We start from the raw sequence: 21,699 nt of genomic DNA on the forward strand, positions 1-21,699 counted from the left end.
TGAGACCCTTTTGGAGGATGTCTGTGTCAGCCGGAGAGTCAGTTATAGCCCCTAGTTTGCAGTTGTCTGCGAACTTGGTCAGTCATAGTCCTCCTGTGCTTGCCTGTACCTCTGAGAAGTATATGCCAAACAGGAGGGGTCCTAGGACTGAGCCCTGGGGAACTTCACTTGTAACCGGTTTAGAGTTAGACCTAGCTCCCGCAACTCTTACCATGTGGGTTCTGTCCGTGAGCCAGTTGGCAACCCATCTCGTGATGTAGGGGTTTATGTTCAGGCTGGTGAGCTTGTCTATAATACCTGAGTGAGGAATGATGTTGAAGGCCTTTGCGAGGTCTAGGTAGGCTGTGTGGACTATCTTTCCCTCATCTATACCCTTGGTAACTGTCTCAAAGAAGTCTACCAGGTTTAGGAGGCATGATCTGCCCTTAACAAAGACAAACTGGGTAGGGTCCAGTGTTTGGAGGTTCCCAATGTCTCTGTTAATGAGATCCATGATGATGCACGCCATAGCTTTGCAGACCAAGCTAGTCAGGGTTATATATGGCTATAGTTCCTGGGGTCCGTTGTGGCTCCACCTTTGTGGAGTGGAATAACCGTTGCTGTGCGCCACTCTGTGGGCACATAGCCTGTGAAGAGGCTGAGTTTAAATGGTGTGTTTAGGTGAGGGGTTAGTTCATCTTTGAGCTCATGTAGGATGCAGCCTGGGACACCGTCCGATCCCATTGATGCTGTGTTTTTGGCTTTGGAGAGAGCTGTTTTAACCTGAGTGTCTGTGATTTCAGGGGCACTACATTCTTCTGGTATAGTTATGGGCCCTTTTGGGGGTGAAGTTTGCACTGAACCTGTCTGCCAGGATGTTGGCGATATCGGTTGGTTCACTGTATTTTGTGCCATTCTGCACTAACTCTGAGCAGATCTGAGAATTGCCACTTAGATTCTTGACATAGCTAAAGAATGTCTTGTGGTTATCTTTGGAGTCCATGGCAGTTTTTCTTTCAAAGCTAGCCTTGGATGATTTTATGAGGGAACGTAGTTTCTTGCTGATACTGATCAGGGATTCTTCCCTTCTTGGGATTTTACTCTTTTTCTGCCCTAGTTTCCTATTGTATAACTTGTAATGGCAGGGGTCCACCAGACTGTTTTCTTTTTCTTGAAGGAGTGAGTCTTGGTTTTGTTTGGGATAGCACATTCCATGCATTCTTGTAGGTGCCCATAGAGTGCATTAGTAAAAGATTTTGTAGCTTGGACAGAGTTATCCTTTAGCATGGGGGCTTTGAAACTTCCCATCTCATGTCATAAGTAACATGAAGTTTGCTTTTGAAAAGTTTTTCATGGTGGTTTCTATGACTGGGGGTGGTGGCGGAATGTGGATATCCAGAGTGATTAGTTTATGGTCAGATCTAACCAACAAGGGGTTGACGTCCAATGTGGAACACCGGTCGCCCATGTTGGTGATGACCATGTCCGATATGTTGTCACCTCTGGTGGGGATGTTGACCAGTTGATGCAGAGCATTTGATTTTATAAATTCTAGGAAATGTTGGGCAAGGGAGTTTGTATTTGAGTAGTTCTCCCAGTTAATGTTTGGGTAATTGAAATCACCCAATATCAGGGTATTTGTTTGGACCTTTATGTTTCCAGGAATGCGGAGTGGGGGTCCTGGGACATGGTGGGTGATCTGTAGCAAGCTATAATTTGAATAGCAGTTTTGCCCGTTGTTAGTTGCACGTGGATGATCTCTGAAGCATTGTGCTGTGCCACTAACCTGTAGGTGTGGGTATTCTTGATGAATATGGATACTCTCCCGCCTTTTGTATTTCGGTCCAGGTTTTGTGGCTGAAATGTATGGTATGGGGTGTAGCCTAGTAGTGCTGGGGTGCTCTCTGGAGCTTTAAACCAGGTTTCTGTTACTGCACATATATCGATTTTCTCCATACTGAGGAATGCCTCGAGTGCGTGCATTTTGGGGTTTAGACTTCTGGCATTGAATAGCATTACCTTCAGTTTTTTGTTACTTGTGCTATTTACAGCGGTGGGTTTGTCTTTTGAGCCTTGCCTAAAAAAGGCACTATGGGGGTGGCAAGAGCCTTGGCCAGTATTCAAAAGCCTAAGGGTGACAGGTGCTGTTTCTAGCGGGTGGAAGGCAGCACAGTGATTGTGGAGGATGGTTGCTCATTACTCCTCTGTCTGGTGTACAGATTTGTTCCACTATTCAGGGAGTGTCAGGATGCAGGTGTGGAATTCAGACTGCTGTGCCCAGCTGTCTTCAGGGTATTCTTCCCTGGAGGGATAGAATCATTTTTTGGTAGTGTGCATGCTGGGGAGGAGGTGTGGAAGTTTTCCAGCAGGAGGTGGACTGTGGAATGGGGGGGGGGATTCTGCTTCTTTTTCTTCTGGTAGTGGAGACCACAGAGGGACTGTGCTTGTGAAACCTTTTCAGAGTTTTCAGTGGAAATTATTGAGGGAGGAAGGGGTGGGCAGGGGTGGACTGGGGGAGTCAGGAATTTCCGAGATAGACGGTAATAAAACCAGTAACTTAATATGGGCTTACGGTGCAATAATAATTATATTTGTGAGGTGTGATGGAACAAGAGGATTTGGAGATGTTTAACTTTTTCGGAATTTGTTGGATTTGTGGGGGGACTCTGGGAAGTGTGCCCTACTTCAGGTCATTGATGTTCAGGAAGGTGCTTTGGGGAGGGAAGAGGAGGGAGAAAGTTAACTGTGAGTAGAGATTTTTTCCTTAAATAGTACCAGTTTTGCGGCATCAAGACGTTGTCGCATTTGATTCTCAGCTAGAGCGTCTTCTGTGTGGAGGCATGCGTGAATGGGCATGCCTTCGTTAAGGTTGTGCGTCAGGGCTGGTAACTCGTCATGTAAAAATCCACTACCAAACATTAGCGGACCGGAGTTCTGCTGTGGCAACCCCTAACCGGGATAAGCCGAAAGACGCAACAAAAAAAAAGTACCAGTTTTGTGGCATGTGGTTTTCTTTACATTCTAGAAAAGTCAATTTTTTTCAGTTAGTTGCAAGTGTAGTGGGGATTTTGAACAGGTGCTGCTGTTCTTTTTTTTTTCTTTCTCCCTTATCTCTTTCTTCTTGTTTGGTTTCGAGAGGTATAGGTATTGTAGTGTAGAAAACAAAAAAATGGTTTAAAAACAATAATAAAATAAAAATGTATGTACTTATTCTCATTTTTGCATGGGGAAGTGATTGGATTGAAGGCCTTTGATTGATTTGGGACCGAGTTTTAGGAGAGAGCAAGTGAGTGAAAGGGAAAATTGAATGTTGCAGGGCTTTTTTTCTGGCAAGTACATGCATGCTTAGTAACAATTCTGCAGCTGGTCTTCATGTTCCCATGGAAGCAGCCTGATAAAGAGAAACTGGCTACCTGATTTTCATGTCTCCTTGGGGCAATCTGATAGAGAAACTGGCTACAGTCTGGTGGAGAGTGATTGGCTGGGGGGGATTGGCTTGGAGATAATGTTCTCTGAAGACATTCCTGGGTTTTCCCAAGCTAGATAATGTTCTCTGAAAGAATTCAGGAGTCTTTCCAGCTGGGAGAGGTACAAAGATAAGACAAAACCAATGAGCACTTAGTGGGGACACAGGCTGTGCCATGCGTCTTGCCATGGATAGGCTTTCTTTTAAGTTAACTCAGGTCTGTGGTTGTCACTGTTGGCTTGGGACTTTTGTTCCTATTGGGAGGGTGAGGCTTTGGTATTTGGGGGTGTACATGGTTTTGTGTGTTGGTATTGAGTTGACAGGTTTAGGGGGTATTGGGGGTGATTGTTTGGGGGGGCTTTCAGTAAAACAAGGAGTTTTGTAAGATGTGACATGGGCTTGGGTGGATGTAAAGAGAGGCAGCTGTGTGGACATTCAGCTTGCCAGGCTGTGTGTGATTGTGGCACGGAAACTGGAACTAGATATTTGACAAAAGGGGTGTTGTACATGGCAGGTAGGAATAATGACTTTTTAATACAATGATGCAGACAAGAGGGAGTGGTAAACTGTGTTGGGGAATTTAGAGTGCAGGTGACTATGTTGCAGGAGATGCGCTTGGAAGAAACTGAGCATGTGAGTTTGATAGGGAAGAGTTATCAGGAGAGTTGTTTGGTGGAGTGCATGGGATGGAGAAAAAGAGATGCACTTATGTTAACTGCAAGAGAAGCTCCAGTGGTGTTAGAAGATAAGAAAGATAATAGTGGTGGATTTGTTGTGTTTGGGGGCCTGCTGGCAGGGGAGGAGGATTGCGCTGGCATGTATTTATGTTCCACCTAAAACTGGTATATTGGCGCTTGGGAGAATTCTGGAGGGGGTCAGTTTTCAGTGGGGAGTGTTTTTTTTGGTGGGGACTGGAATTTGATTTGCGGCAGTGGGGATGTGTCTGGGGGGCCTGGAGGGGAGGGTGTAGCAGATGAGGGTAGATTTTTGAGTAAATTTGTGGGAATGTTTGGCATGGAAGATGTGGATTCAGTGGTGGGAGTTCTGAGTGGGTATACATTTTGTTCCCCAGGGTGTTGGGACTGGGCTGGACAGAGTTTGCATTTTGCAGGGGCATGTGCATTTGGTTTGGGGTCTTGATACTCACCCAGTGGGCGTTTCAGATCATGGAACAGTGATGGCTGAAGTAAAATCACCAGGTAGTGAAGTGGAGGTGGAGCATTGGTGCTTTCCCATCTGTCTGTTGGATGGAGAGGAGTTTGGGGAGTGGGTGGTGGAGATTACTCTGGAGCTGTTGGAGAGGATGGATTTTTTTTTGGGTATGTGACTGAGGTGGAGGTGAGAGAGGGGGAGCTATGGTGGAGGGGTGGCAGGGGTTGTTTGGAGGGGCTGATGGATGTTGAAATGTTGCGGGACGAGAGGAGTCTCACAGGGCAGAGTAGATCAGTTGCAAGATGGTGGGCAAAAGGTGGGGAATTGCCTTGGTGGTATGCACAGGCTTGGGGGATTGCTGTTGGGCAGCTGTTTTTTGACATTAGAGAGTAGGGGCTTTTAGAGTAGCAGCTCAGATGGCATAGGTTTTGGGGGGCTGTTGCCAGACTTGGGGAGTCTGTAACGGGGGGTGGCAAAAGATCTTGTGGAGATGTTGGAAGTGTTTCAGAAATCCTGAGTTTTAGTATGGATTTTGGGAAGTGTGTCTGCAATGGTGATGACTGTGGAGTCATCAGCATATTGCATTAGGGACGAGTGTGGGGTTGAGCTAGATAACTGATTGGTAAAAATGTTGAAAAGCAGTGGTCCTAGGATTGATCCTTGGGGAACTCCCATCAGTACTGTAAGTTCTGGGGAGATGGCTGAATCCCATTTGACTGACTGGGAGCGGTTGCTAAGATAACTAGAGAACCAGGAGATAGTGGCAGGGGATAGGTTTAATTGGGAAAGTTTCTCTGAGTAATGGATGGTGGACAGTATCAAATGCTTTTGATAGGTCAAGAAAGAGACAAGTTTATTTTGTTCCCTAGCTTGAGCAATAATATATATGAATGAGATGAGAGCTGTAGAAGTGCTATGGCCAGGGCGGAAACCGTGTTAGGTGGGGGTAATTAAGTTTTCTTTGCATCGTAGAAATTAGTTTCAATGCAGCAAGGAGATAGGATGTCTAAAACTAGGGAGCCTTCTGCATTGATTTGTGTTTTATTGTTTTATATCTTCCAGCAGCTGCACATATTTAAGGAAGGGTTCTTGTTTGTGTTTTCACAGGGAGATGCTAAATGCTAGTAGTTTCTGACAATGGGGTTTAACTTGGAAAATAAATTCCGGTGACAAAAAGTGATGTCATCCTGCCAGCTACCCCAGCAGTAATATTTGATATTAATTTAAGAAGTCTATGGGATAGAGAGAGAGAGACTGCTCATTTTGTATTTTGTATTTGACCTGGAAGGACCCACTCACCACCTCTGCACTTGCCTTAACTAGGGTACAGTAATTTCTCTTAGATTCAGTTAGGAATATAGTGAAGTATAGCTTAGATGTTTTCTGTATTTATTTGAGACTATCCTGCAGTGTTGTTTTAAACATTCCCTGTGATTTTGAACTCTTAATGTCACTGTGCATAAATATTTAGTATTGGCTTTTTTTATTTATTATTAAAAATAATTAAACCTTTCACTTGTGGCTGGTATGTCTAGAGATATTTAAGCTCTTGGAGTACTTGCATATCTACTTGGTGACACTGTACGGGCCACTCCTACTAGCCTTGCTCTTGGTCAAACTACCATTTGGATTAATAGTAACATTACACAGTAGGATTGGGACACCCTTTGTTAAGGGCCTTAAAGTAACTGATAAAGAGTTGGCTGGTGGCAGTGATAATTACCGTATAGTCTGGGCAAAAGGAGGCATAGCTAGTAAACCTGTGCCAGCCTTTCCCAGGTGTGTGTGCATGTTTGTATATAAATCAAATTTTAAAGTGTGTGCATGTCAGCTACTTGGGTAGAGACACGAAGCACTGGTTGAACAGAGGGAGTGCTGGGGGTCTTGACTTGGTTACTCATCTGAGATGTCAGCTCTCTAGCTGTGCTAGTGGGGAGTCTTATTGGCAATTTGGAGAACGAAGGAGAAACCAGCCCCAGACTGACTGTGGTCTCTGTGTGATCTTAAGAGAAATCACACTTTACTGTGCATGTGCTTGTCATCCTCCCAGTACATCCCCACTGTTGCCAGGGGTAAGAATTGAGGCTCCTTGATTACTGGGCCATCGCTGGGGTGTCACAAAAGTTGGGAATATGTCACTTGTGAGGTGGCTGTTTGATTGCATTTACTTTATTTATGCAACCAACAATAAGACATTTCCTTATAAATTGAGGGCTCATACTACCAGAGTTGCTGCAACTGCCACTGCCTTCTTCAGAGCCTCTTCAGTGGAAATTTTGAAACTGCCCACCTGGTCTTCCATGAATACCTTCATCAAGCATTGTAAAATGGACTGCACCTGCAAGGCAGGAGCACCTTTTGGTGCCTCTGTCTTGAAGGGTCTCCTGTTGTGAGGCCACCCAGCATACCTTGTAGAATGGAATTCTGATCCAAATGTTGGATCGGATGGACAGAATGAAAAGGATATGAAAGTTGCGTACTTAACATAGTGATAGATCCTTTCATTTCTGTCCATCCAATATGATATCTTTCCTTCCATCCCCCTTCCCTATTCTACATGACCTGAAGGATCCTTGTGTTGTAGGGCATTTAGCTTCTGTTCAGGCAAAGTGATGTATTATGGAAGGGAGAATTCTTGCAGGAGCTTGAGGCTGGAGCATTGATGCTGCCAATTTAGATCCTACAGGTGGCTTTAAGATCAACATGTCTTGTCAGACAGACCTGAATGAAAGGATCTGCCTTTATGGTAAGTACATAACTTTTGCTTTTAGCATTTGGTTAAAGACAAAGCCAAGTTTTATTTCATTCATTGTAATTGTGTTGTTCTTCAGACTGCTTTGTTGAAAAGAAATGTATATGTGCGGGTGCTACTTGAACCTCATGGCTTATGTTTAAGGGCTGAACTGTTGAGCTAATTTTATTTGAAATTCTGTGAAATATATGTAAAGGATAATTATGTGACTAAAACTTTTTTTAAGCAATTTCTTTTTTTAGGATAAATGCACTTGATGTTTAGAAATTTCTGTTTCAGCTTTGAGTTTTGTTTTTCCTTAGTTTGTCATGGTTGAGGTCTGCAGTGTTCTTTTTTTTTACTTCTTTTTGTCGGTCTCCTTCTAACTACATATATATGTATGTACAGGATATGTATTAGGAATCTGTCCATTCTGCAAGTTACATCTTAGTTTAAATGGTCATTTCGCAAGTTGAACAAAGTATAATATTAGGCCTACCTCAGTTCAGAATACTGTTGGCTTAAATGAGAGTTACAGAAACTGCGAACATGTACCTTTTCATCTTATCTTGATCTTGTGTTGGACTGGTGCATCTGTCTTCAGTATCGCTCTGAAGTGTGTAGTATTATTTTTCTTATTTCTTCTACCTCCAGGTGGCCCCATTGAGGACTTCTGTACTTGGTTTTCGGTCTGTTGTCCTCCCTCTGTTAGCTGGCCTAGACAAAATAATTTAGGTGGTTTGTTTCTTGCATTTAGTTATAGTTATACTGTTGTGCATCACTGGGTCCTAAGACTTTCTCAGGAAACATTATGATGTTTCTTTTTTACTGAATTGTTCTGGCTGATGCTTAATATAAGCTTGTAGTACATTCAAATTGTATCCCTGATAGCACATCTAATTTGAAGGTTTGTGATAGGTTTTCAAAGGTATAATTTTAACATGTTTACATACCGTCTTACACACAGTGTATATCCTTATGTTATCTTTGTGCATTTGTTCTGACCTGTAGCAAGCTCTATTGGTGCTCTGGAAAATACCCTCAATTGCCTTTGAATCAGCAGAAGATAAAATAGTGTCCTTTTTAACACTTATCCTCTTGTGTGCTTTAGCAAAGGAATTTGTCTGTGCCTACATGGTGTACCATTGATGCATGGATATCAATAGTTTTTCCTATCAGGTAACACCCACAACCTTGACAGTCCAAAGTCTTCTGATATCAACAGCTGATATTAAAAAAAATTTGCACAGTGTATTGGAGCATTACAGAGGAAGTTTATCAGTTCATATAACTGGCCACCTCTTTTTAAGTAGTGATCCTCCTATTGGAGGTATTCTTTTCTGCACTTGCAGCATCTTTACACTCAATAGTGTTTTATTTTTATGCACAACACAGAAAGTAACTGATAATTTGTCATGATCAAAGATTATAGTTTTTGATGACTTGAGCATGTAATATTGAATTAAATGTGTAAAGGGATATGCACATAGCACAGGTTGTTTATGAAACATGAGTATGATGTTACATACCATCATTTCACTAATGGCCATAACACTCAGTAGTGTAGTTTTACTGCAAAATTACAGATAGTAGTATTTTAGTCGCATATCATGAAGAACAAGTATTACTTTGTCATACGCAAGGGTAATGGTTTTGATAGTGTTACTGTGTTATATAGCAACTGATGAAAAGTGTAGCAGTGTACACAAGTAAAAAAATGTAATGCAAGAATACATTTCAGCCTGAGTAAAATGGAAAAATCTCATAGCACACATTGAAGAACAGGGAGCTGCCTCAGTATTGATGTACAGCTGTAGGAAGATGCAGTGTAAAGGAAAAGATAACATGGCAGCAGTTATGAAAGCAAATACAACACTTTTATTTTTCTACAACTCTGTGGATTTAAAAAAATGTTCCCACTGCAGGGGAGTAACAGAATTATTTTGCATGTAACTTTGTACAAGTTTTTTGAAGTGATATCTGGCATACACATATAATCAAGCAACAATCACTACAGTGATAGCTTTGACATCTCAGGAAGAGTATGAGGTGGAGTCTGTCAGTACTTGCAGGACTACAAATTAACATCCTTATAAAAGTTTAGTTTTCAATTTAGTACTTCCTATTTTGAAGCTTTGTAACTACTGTGAAGATCTTAAAAGAAGCTCTGAAAGAAGGACATTGCCAAGTATAACTTGCATGTCTCATTCCGAGTATCCTTCATACTGGTTAAAACCTTCGCTGCCCCAGTAGTGCCTTTTTAGGGACAGTTTAGCTAATGGATCTACCATCTCTAAAATATAACAAAGTAATGTCTTTATCAGTGTGGTCCATTTCAAGTGTTAGGAGTCTTAATAAATTGTTTGATGTTGAAGCCCTCCTGCATTTGGAAAACATTCACATGTATATTATTACTGAAACCTGGTTTAAAAGTGCAGAAAGCACCCGATCTGTACCAGGGTTCTGCACCTGCCATGCCTTTAGACCTGATGGGAGATGTGGTGGAGTGTCCATATTTGTTAAAGACCACATTACCTCAAGGCAAACTCCCAGAGACCTGTAAACTGACCTTAGTGAGATTCAACTTATTCTAAATAAAACCAATTTTCAGATCATAGCACGTTTCAAAACCGCCTTCAATGACCCCTAAAATGCATCTATTTCTTTTAAAGCTTTAGATAAACTGCAGATATGTAGACACTCCATAATTCTGGGCAACTATAACTACCCGTCAGTAAACTGGAAGATATCAAGTAGTTAAAGAGCTTTCTAGTGGATAAAATGTCTTGACCTGTTCCTTCCAAATGTAGCATCTAAATGCACTATACCTTGGTATACCCATTTCCAGCCAGGTCTGTCCACAAATTGGTAACCTTCTCTTTCAAAATTTGTAGATCATTGGATGAAAATGTTGCAGTATTCAAATACTTAATGCATACAAATGTCATATAATTCTATAATGAAGTCTCTAAAGTTTGAGTATATCTGTAACCCACAAAATGTTGCCAAGGCTAGTAGTTATGCAATTACATTACATGCTCACATAGAAAACTGTATAAACGTGTTATCCACAACCAAAACTAAATGTAAAGGGAAGGAAAGGATAAGATCAAACCAGCCACATATAAAATAAACATTACATTAAAAGAAAAAAAGCTCATTAGAATTTATAGCAAAACTTAACACCCACAAATTAAGGTCAACATCAAAAGGTTATCCAAGGTACTGAAAGTACCATCAGGAAGACAAAGGCTTCCCATTAACTTGACTAGCATTGGAAGCTAAGGATAATTACAAGTCATTCTTTAGATAATTTAGGAAGTTAGGAAAAATACCCAACATTGCTTTGCACTTATTCATAATGGCACTGCCTACTCTGATCTAGTAGATACAGCAGCAGTGATAACAAATTCAGTGCAAATTTCATCCCAGAGACATGTATACAAAACTTGTGTATAACCAAGGATCTCAAATTCGCTATCATCACAAAAGAACACTCGTTAAAATGCTCTCTAAAACCAAATATACACCCCCTATGGGATCGTAAAACATACCAGGCTGCCTGCTGAGTAACACTAAACATGCACTGGTTGACTAGTTTCCTACTACTGTTCAACCTGAGGTTATCCACCAGTTTAGTCCCCTGTGGTTTGCACACAGTAGTTGTAATGTCACTTCACAAGGGCCCAGAAGAATTATAGACCCGTCAGCCTGATGAGCCTCATTTGTAGGGCCATGGAATGGTTTATAACAGACCTGATAAACTATAATATAAAAATCCTTGTAAAACCTGACCCATAATAGTTTGGCTTTAAGGGTAGATGCTGTCTGATAAATCTTATGAATTTTTTTGAGATGATAGTGATGAGAGGTTAGTGGTTATGCTGTTCATACAGCATACCTAGATCTAGGCAAGACATTTGATACCATACTGCATGCCAACATTATCAACAAGCTAAATGTCCTCTTAATTGATCCCTGTGTCATTAGATGGACAGCTGATTGGCTGAGGGACACAGCCCACAATGTGAGGGTGGCAGGTACATCCAAAGAGACCATGAAAATAACCAGTGGAGTACCGCAGGGATCTGTACTGGAGATGCTGCTGTTTAGCATGTACTTATCTGATCTCAAAATCAAAATTAAAAAACTTTGGTTAACCATGTTTGCAGATGATTGTAAACTTGATGGTATACTTAAATCCCCTTCTGATAAAGTGAACTTACACATGTAAATAGCTGGTGCTCTGAAAACAAGCTAAAACTAAAGGCTAAAAATGCAGTGTAGTTGCATTTGACAAAAAAAAATAAATAAACCTCTGTACCCAGCCTTTAGTATAGGAAACATACTACTTGAAAATGAAGATGTTGTAAGACACTTTGGAGTATGAGTAGATTACTGTCCTTTCTTCGTCATATTTCAGCAGTGGTCAAGAAACCCTTCTATCTGGCGTAGTTGATTGCAAAAGGTATAACCTCCAGACCCAAAGAAATCCTTGCAACTTTATATTTTGTGCTGATCAGGCCCATCATCAAATACAGTGACCCAATGTTCTTCGTGTTTCATTGTTGCAGTCATTACATTTGGGTAATCTGCTGGGCAGGTTGCCCTCAGTCGGCCTGATTAACAAAGTCTTGGGTCCTGCGTCGGTTGCTGTCCCTTCTTCCATGACGTCAGGTCGTCAGGGGTATAAAAGTATAAAACATGTAGCCGACGCCATTACATCAGTTTTTCTTGCCCCAGATGTCAGGTCCCCCCCCTAATGGGGAGCAAAATAAAATTAAAAACACAAAAGTATACCTCCAACCAAAAGCAAATACACCAAAAAGGTTTTTAAGCATAGTAAAAGAAAGTAGAGAAAAACAGGGGGCTGGAGGGAGGGTAACCAGGACTGCAACAGTGAATACACTCGAACATTTACATTTATGGTAAGTGTACACAATTGTACTTTTTGGGTGTACCTTACTAAAGATAGCAAGCAGATGGAGAGACTCCAAAGGTTCCTGACAAGAAAGATCATGGGCTTAAAGGGATCTGAGCTACCAAGAGAGATTGGAGCCCTTATCTCTGTATTCATTTTTCTGTAGGTCACCTAGGAGCCATCTGTGCCTTGCTTTCTGGGCCATTGGGAATCCAGCAGTCCAAGACCTAAAACTTCTCCACAAATAACTGTCCATTGAACACTAGAACCAGAGATGTGAACCTGCTACAACAAATAAATCATGGTGGAGGAACACAGTTGTGTTGTAATGACTACTCCTTCTGTGGAACAAGCGTTCTTTCCATATCAAGTAATATGATGCATTGCCTACCATAAAGAAGGATTTATATGGATGGATATTCATAAATTCACCTCAGTAGGACTGGTCTATTGCTGCCTGAAAAAGGAAGTAAGGTCTAAGGATGGGTACTGGCAAGAACTAAATGGTCACATGGCTCCTTTGCTTTGTACATTCATTGATCCTGTGATTCAGGAAAAAAATTTATTTATTTATTTTTTTTATTTAACATTTGCTAACCTGGAAAGTCTGACTTGGAATGCTCCAGATGCATGTCTTTATAATGTGGGAGGAAGCCGGAGCACCAGAGGAAACCCACACGAACTCAGGGAGGACATGCAGACTTTGCACAGAAGGCACCCCAACCAAGAATCGAACCGAATAACTTCTTGCTGTGAGGCAACAACACTACCGCCCCATCCAAAATGCAAACAGTCTTGTTCCAGAAGGTGTGAAAAATGTCTGATTTACACGGCTTCCATTCTGTGTCAGTGGAAAGGAGCAAGACATCATTTTCTCATGTCAAGCATGACTTAGCATACATAGATAAAGTACAAAATACATTTTCTTTTACTTCCAACCTAGCGTTTTCATTTAAAACTGACTCATAATATTCTGTAGATTACACAAAGTTGACTTATAGACCCTGACTAACCTTCATTGTCAGAAGTCCCTACCTTTAAAAGGAAAAGAGAACTCTTCCCTATAGAGAGACTCTGACTTCTCAGTTGTTGAGGAAGAGGAGGAACTTAATTATAGATCCCAGATATCCTCCTCCCTTAATTATGACCCAGAGGATGAGGACAATTTCCTGTGGTTTTCCCTTAGTGGACACTTAGTTTAGGGACTCTGTGTTTAGGATTAGCGAATATTTCAATTGTTAGTTGAGAGGCCACAGCTCCTCAGAAGAGATCCATGGATTTCCTGGGACTTGAATTCCTGTCTTTTTTTTTAAACATGAAATATCTTTATTGAATTTGTACATATGTCATAGGCAATCACATATTTATCTAAATGAAAACAAACAATAGTGACATGTTTCTAAACAGTTATTGTCAATAGGACATGACATAATTCCTCTTCCCTTAAACCTCATCCCTCCTCCAAAACATTATTCTGCATGTATTCCCACAATTCCCATTTTTAATATGTTCTACTGATTTCTAAAGATCCCACTTTCATTTTTTATCTCTGTTACTATCTTCACTAGTCTGTTTAGACTTTGATTTCCATTTTCTAGTAATTGCTTTATTGGCAGCCACCAGAATTATACTCAGCAAGGCCTTAATATGCCTAGGCCATTCTGATTCTGTATCACAGCTCAAAAAATAATTTCCTTAGTTGCACTGAGTTGTTCACCCAGTATTTCTGACAGAGTTGTCTGCAGGGAGTTTTTCAAGTCTGCCAACTTATTGCACTCCCAGAAAATATGTTCCTTATTACCCCTTTCTTCCCCATCACATCTCCAACATTTGCAGTCTACCTGAGGAAAATCTTTTTGGAGTTTATTTGGGGTATAAAAGTACCTATGCAAACACTTCCAAGCAAAAATCCTAAATCTTCTAGACTTTGTTGCATATTTGGTAGCCATGGTTTTATCCTCCCATTATTTCTTTGTGAAGTGCTTATCCAGTCTCTCTTCCCAATCCTTTCTAGCCTTGTATGATTGGCTCCTGTAGTTATCATACAATATTTTATACGCCCTACTAATTATCCCCTTTTAACAGCAGCTGCTCTTTTAGATTCTACTGAAAACTCTGCCATTGCTGGTATTTCATTTGGATCCCTCTGTTCCTTTCTCTCTGCCTATAGTCTGATATTAATCCTCGATAGGGAAGGCACTCTGATATCAATCCTTGATAGAGAAGGCACTCTAACCCACAGTCGAAATGTCTTTTTGGCCTCTTCCCATTCTGTTACCTTTCCCTCAGTAATTATTTGCTCCCAATACCTTGGTTCCTTTGCTCCAATAAATTCCAGCCCCCTCTTACCTATTCTGTGTACCCTAATTGCAATCATCCCCATCAGTGGAATCTTCTTTCAACATTCCCCTGTTGGCTTAGTTCTTAGAATACTTTCTGCTACTTTATGAATATACTATTCTGTATGGTTATTGTTCTCCTTAAGGATCTGCATCCAAAATCCAAGTCTTCTTATTTCTTGAACTTCCCCATTACAACATCCCTTTCCACTTCGAAGTATAGCTTTCTGTGTGTGCTATTTACACGAGTTTTAACTGTGTAACTCTGAAGTACTCCTTCACATCAGCTAATCCTAACCCCCCCTTAATTCTGTTGGAAGGATCAACTTATCTGACGTGACTCTTACCTCTTCCCCTCCCAGATAAAATCCTTGGCTCTTTATTGCTATCCACAGCTTCTCCTCTGGTTGATAAAAATATCCCTGACCTGTGCATAAAACTTAAGGGACTAAAAACATTTTCACTGCTTGTATCTTGCTATCAGTATGTATAAGAGAGAGATATAGTTCTCAGTTTTTATATTATCTTTTGTTTAGTCTCTTCCTTCATATCCTTAGCTGCCATAACAGAATCCTTTTTAACCCATACTCTTGAGTACTTCATTTCATCATGTTCCTATAGATATGAGTATTGCTGAACCAATTTGTGTATGGGTATATAGTTTACAGCTATTGCCTTTGTTTTATCTTCGTTAATTTTGTATCCCAGTTGATGTCAACAGTTTTACAGCCTTGCTGAGGACAGACTGGACAGTAACCTAGTTTCCACCAATTAATTTGCCAGACCTATTTGAGGCAATCTGGAATTGATTCTTAATGTTTTTTACAAGTCTTGAGTAGTTTTATTGTGCAATACCTTTATTTTATTTTGGGAGGGTCTGTTTATTCATATGCATGGTAGCTGGTAGTGTCTGAGAGTGACATTATCCCGTAGAAGAAGTGCAGAGAAGTTGAGCCAAAGGGAGTGTAGCTCCCACAAATATGGGCACTGACATTTTTAGAAGACAGTCTCACTGTATAGCTTTGTACATTGATTGCCTTTAAAGTTTTATAGTTTTGAGGAATAATTTTGTGTTACTGGTTTAGTCATGTACTAATGTTTTGGATATTATGCTCAAATAGAGCAGAAGAGCATTAAACATTTCTAAGAGATTGCTATCTACCAGTAACTTCTCCTTTCAGAATATTTAATTACATGACAAAAGACTAGGCTTTCCTGCTCTTTAATTTACAAATTTTTTAGTATAATCTTAGGACAGAAAGTAACCTGCTTGTGCACTGTAAAGGTTTAAGATGAGTCACCCTTTCCTGACAATGAGCAATGTGCATCTAAAGTTGATGGTCACAGTGGAAGACCTGTTTAACTGTAGTGCTCACATCTTCCACTGTGTCGCCTTGTAATGCCTTCACTTTTGGGGGGCATTCTAGTCTTCCATATTTATGATCACTTAAAGCTTAAAGGAGCTGTCACTACTAATGTTGTCACAGTGTGCTCTATGCTTGTTGGAAGAATGTCACTAGACGGGCTTCTATCTATTTTGCTATCCCCTAGGGATGGGTATTTCTTTATTAGCAGAATTTAGCTTGAGATGCTTGTGCTTTTAATGTGTATATTGCATGCATTTTTGCTTTCTGGCAGATTATCTCAAGTCTTGAGATGTCTTTTTATGTTTCCTAGTAATAATTTGGAAACTACCTCTCACCTGAAGGCTTTGTGTATAGCAGCTGGAATGTTTTTTTTCCTCTTTTCATGCTAATGTTTTAATTTTTGAGGTTCTGGTGATATCTGTTGGTGATGAAGACTGGTTTGTTGTTTTTTTTTCTGCAGGAGCAGTAAAAGTCACTCCAGCACACGATTATGCTGACTACGAAATAGGGCTCAAACATAAACTTCCAGTTATGTCTGTCATCGGGGAGGATGGTACCATGACAGTTGAAAGCATTCCATGGCTGAAGGTAACAAAGTGAATCACTGTATTATGGGACTAAGTCAACATTCTGTGATTTCCTTTTCAGTAAACAAATGGAATTCACATTTGTGCTGTAGAATCAAGAAAATACAGTTAAGAAGTGCCAACACAAACTCATTTGTGTGGAGTAGAGGGAAAAAGCCCTGACTCTTATGACCCAAGTTCTTGTAGCATCTCAGGCTCTGAAAGAGCCAGGCCGAAGAGATCAGGAGTGAGCAGCAAAAGGGGACTGCTTGTGTACTTCGGGGGTGGAAACTGGTGGACCCATTGGCTATTTAACCACATGCAGGTGGAGGCTTGTAGGAGCAACAGCTGTAACTGGAGACATGGGCTTCCCTTACAAGCCGGTGATGGCAGCCCTTAGTATGTAGGTGAAAGTTCTTGTGCGGGGGGGGGGGGTGGATAGTAAGCCCTTACAGTGATGCAGGTGTTTGTGTGGTACCAAGGGGTTGGCATAAGGCTTAATAGGAATAAATGGCTCCATGAATGACTCTCTTAGCTCTTGCGCCACAGGGAGTGATTGTGCTGATTTATTTGCTTGTGGGCTTGCAGATGTTATGTTATAACATAGCTCAGAATTGTGTGATGAGTTAAATGAGTTAAATTTAGAAGTTGTGCATCCTGTTACAGTACCACAGTTGAGTCCTACTGGTTTGCATTTAAAGTCTTGATTGAGTCTTGAAAATCATTTGCCTTCTCTTTTTACATGTGTTGTAGAGAGAGAGAGAACAATTACATCTGTTGTGCTACTATCCACTTATGAAAAGTACTTTTTTTTCTTATGTGAAAAATTGATCTTGCTTCAAGGAACCCTGTGCATAAGGTAACACTAAAGAAATCCTTTCTGTGCTTTAACACCCTAGTTATTTGAATTTTCTCAAGGCTCATGCCTGGAGAGTGTAGGTTCTCTTTTGTCCCATGCTGGTAGCTTTAAACTGATTTAGAGCGTACATGCTTCTGTGTGGAGTCTGCATGTCCTCCCAACGGGTCGAATGGTGTTCCGAAAGACATGCGTGAATGGGCATGCCTTCGTTGAAGGTTGGGCATTGAGCTGGCAACTCGGCACCGTGAAAATCTACTCCCAGTCATTAGTGGACCGGAGTTCTGCTGTGGCGACCCCTAACCGGGAAAAGCCGAAAGACAACAACAACATTTTTCAGTGCTCCTCAGTTTTGTGTAGCCTCTCACAATGCTGATTTTTTTCCCTTCAGCAATTCATTGTAGAATAGTGCTTGTATTTGAGGATTGGAGTTGACCAGAGTGGAAGCTGGGGAATCTAACATATTTGACTATATCTGGGGGGGGGGTGAATTTACGTAGTCCTCCTTGTGTAGATTTCCTAGAAGAATTTCTACAATTCTACAGAAGTTCGCTGATCACATTATCCATGTAGTGCCATAACTTCCTTTGATAAGTTTCGGGGAGGGGGGTATTAATGCTTGGGTTAATGATGAAACATGTGAATATGTCATGAATCCATTAGGTTTATCAGAGAGGCTTCAATCATGTTTCCTTTGCAGCTCATAAGTCTGGACGGTCATCAGTTGTAATCTTTCAGAAACTGAGGAGTGGTGGTGGAATATGACTTTTGGTTGTGCCATCACCTGGGTTACTTCAGGCTTGGTCTTGCTCTGTCTCAGTTTTCTGGTATGGAGCTGATCAGATGTAGAGATGTTAGGGATATAATTCCAGATATATTATGCCCAATCCTGGACTTTCTCATTGAGAAGGGCAGTGCAGGTAATCCAGATGCACTAATGACAAGTGTATTACATGTGGGTGCTGGTGGTATGGATAATGTAGACTGTTGTGTGTGTATTGGGCTATAGTACAAGAGTAACCGTAGTTTGGCAGTCAGTGTGTAGGCTAGGACCAAGGTTGGAATGAAGTAGGATGTTCCTTCTTGAGGATTAACTTGTTATGAATGACTGTTGTGTCTTCTGACAAAAGAAGGTTGCTATTGTATCTTAAGGTGGTATCTACTAAATCTAATCAGCTGGCTCTACCCTTTGAGGGGTTTGACAGGTTGTGCAGCCAGGCATGACTGACTACCAGTAGTTTTCCCATGCGTCTCTTTTGAGGTAATTGCAATGTTGATCGTAGATAAAATGTCTGTGATAAGGCAGCCATAAAATTATTTAAATCCTGAGTATGGTTGGTTGTCTGATATGAGTGGTCCAGATTTATGCTAGGCTTAGATGTGCATGGGGATAATGGAAAACTTGCAGCTTTTGTTTTGGCTGTATATTGGATTTATTATGCTTTGGATCTTGACCTTACAAAGCTAGTAAGCTCTTACTGCAGTCACTAAGTTCATTTTTTCACCAGATTGTTGATAGCTTTTTGAGGACCATGTTCTTTCCATCTTCATTAAAATAAGCATTGATCACCCCAGTCCTCACAGTCAGAGGTGGTGTACTGTCTCAGAATGACCACAACCCACTGAGGACTGTACATGTGAAAAAAGGTGAAGTTTGTGTGTGTTGTATTTTTAGAAACACAGTGAAGACTTGTCCCTTGTTTTGACTTCCATGATAATTTTTTGTTATTTGACATTCTCCACATACCGTACGTCTTCAGAGATGGTTCACATCAAAGTTGCACTTTTTCTGGGGGGGGGGGGGGGATTCTTAACTGATAGTCATATTTTATTTTTGTAACATAAGAGCTAAAATCAGGATTGCTTTACAGCAAAAGTGATGTGTTGTTACAGGAAAGGAAAGCATCATTGAGAATTGTGATTTGGCTGTTAGATGTTAACATGCATCTGTTGAATTACTTAAGCCTTAAAAACAAAATGTAGAATTGAATATCCAGATTTTTATTCAGAAAAATGTCAGACTGGTTCCGAGATATAAACCTGTATCATTATGCCCCCAGGAAAAAAAGTTTTTCTTGACATCCTCAAATAGTAAGGCAGTACCAAATTAAGCCATGATACAAAATGCTTCTCGAGAACTGTCGTCTTATCTTGAACCTTCCATTTGTAGAAAGATTTATTGAGAAGGTATTCTGTGCTCAGTTGTATTAATATCTGACATCACATGGCTTATAGGATCTGTCTCTGTCTGGCATTAGATCTAAGCATAATAGGGAAGCAGTCTGTATTAGTATAGTGAGTGGTTAGTGATCTGCTGATAACCAGGGATCGCTTAACTTGATCTTTTAGTGATTTTAACACCATTGGATCCTTATCGACCACCTGAGGTTGTTTTGTGGTTTATAAGGTTACTCACCTTGTGTGGGTTACGTCTTCCTTCTCAAGATGCTCTTACCTGTTTGTGTCAAGTTTGAATTTATCAGGTTTCTACTCATTCGAGTGCAATGTACCCTAATGTTCAAGCTTAGTTAGCTCCCTTGTTGTTTATTTGTACATGTTGCCACTTACAGATGTCATTGATAGGAGAAATACTTTCCATCGGTTATTTGTGGATGACATTCAGGGTGGTATTCATAACACTTTCATACTGTGCAAGTCCACCAGTGCTGTATGCAACTGAAAAATGATTCAGTGCATGATGTTGCTGTGCTGCATGACTCGTGATCTGGCCTGCTTGTAGCAGGTCCAGAATTCTTCAGCAAAGTTGCAGACTGGCACACTTTGGAATACCATATACTGTTCTTATGTTGCAAGATCAGTACTGCTGTTAGTATTGGCCATATGTTTTTTAAGGTCATCACTCTGCTTCTGTGCCCTAGAGTATTTGTGTCCTGCTTTGTTGAAAGAATTGCTGAGTCTGTTCCAAGAGGCTGTCTTGAGATGTCAGGATTTCCTTTGGCTGCTTTGCAGTGATCAGATTGACTACTTTCTCTGATTTAGGTATGAGAGTTAGAGTCCATCTTTGGGGAGACCATGTATGTTGACTTCTTATTTGGAAAGTCTTCTTTGAGCCTAGCATGGATAGTACATCTGATTTTTAAGCTATACATTTTAGTTGGAAGCTGTAAATTAATTAGAGACTGTAAATGAATTTTAATTACTTATTTACTGTACTCATTAATGATATTGATTCGTTTGGGTGCACAGTGTAAAGTGTTTTTAAAGAAAATGCCTAGGTTTAGTCATTTTAATGCATTTGGTAAAGAATGAAACAGTCAAAAAGCATATGCCATCTAAATACTTTTGTGAGTATTGGATCATGAGCCAAGCTTGCTGCTGACAGTTTTTATAACTGGAGAGTAATGTCCTTTCAGTTTTGACATATTTTTTCTGCACTGCTTTCCAGTCACTCCCCCCCCCACACACACACACACACACACACTAACCAGTCCATTCATTCCCCTTCACTGAGATGACAGTCAACTGAAAAGAACCACTGGTAGGCAGCCATCAGAGTTTTTTTTCCCACTTATAGTGCCCTAACTCCACTGTGCATGTTAAGTAACATGCCCAGGGTTCAGTGTGCATTGGCTGTCAGTGAAGACACGTCATTCACTACTGTAAATGAAGTAGCCCCTCAGGGATAGCCCTGTGTCCCTCTGATGCCCAGCTCTCTCATAGGGTGTTTAATTATGCGCTTCCTCCCCCTCTCCCTTAAGAGAGGCAAACTGGCAAAGCCACATCATTCCTTCAGGCACTAATTGAATTTTGGTCTCCAAGGTCATAATCAGGACTTTGTCCCTCTACGTTAATGGAGGCAGCTGCAGTAGCTATAATGTCCATTCAAGGTGACATTGCTGGATCTCATTTTCATTTACCACAAGTTTTAGGCATGTAAAGTGTCATTTGAACCCCATTGTAATTGTAACAGACTATATTTTGTAAACAAAGGGTGGACTGCTCTGCACAGGGTACCAGGCAGAAACAGAGAAGCAACGAATAAGGGTCTAAGAGACCAACCCTTAGACTGGTGCCTGGCTGTTTGAAGTTCATGTTTTGCAGAGACCTCCTCTTCACCCGTAACTTGCTGTTTTCAAACTTGAGGTTATCTGTTTGTTTCATGCATTATTGAATCACCAATATCAAATGAAGACATTAGAAACCCTGTTAGCACCATTCACCTCTTCATGTCCTCAGATCTCCTGCTTAGTCTCTGAGAGTACCCTTGCCATGGTTTCAACCTTTCAGCTGTCATAACAGTACAGCATATTTTTCAGTATCCTAGTAACTTATAAGTTCTGTAGGTTCATCCCCACTTGAAG

General features: G+C 40.8%; 1 protein-coding gene across 2 annotated transcripts in view; it reads left to right on the forward strand.

Annotated features, from left to right (window-relative positions):
* VARS2 (valyl-tRNA synthetase 2, mitochondrial) overlaps positions 1-21,699 on the forward strand; it is a 1,808,135-nt gene that overhangs the window by 841,514 nt on the left and 944,922 nt on the right. For both annotated transcript variants that reach the window (XM_044084462.1, XM_044084463.1), the window contains exon 13: positions 16,416-16,543. In XM_044084462.1, the coding sequence (XP_043940397.1) occupies positions 16,416-16,543 (128 nt within the window). The remainder of the gene's footprint in view (positions 1-16,415; positions 16,544-21,699) is intronic.

Source organism: Protopterus annectens, chromosome 9.part0 (genome assembly GCF_019279795.1).
Source record: "Protopterus annectens isolate FY-2018-M chromosome 9.part0, PAN1.0, whole genome shotgun sequence".
NCBI classification, from domain to species: domain Eukaryota; kingdom Metazoa; phylum Chordata; order Ceratodontiformes; family Protopteridae; genus Protopterus; species Protopterus annectens.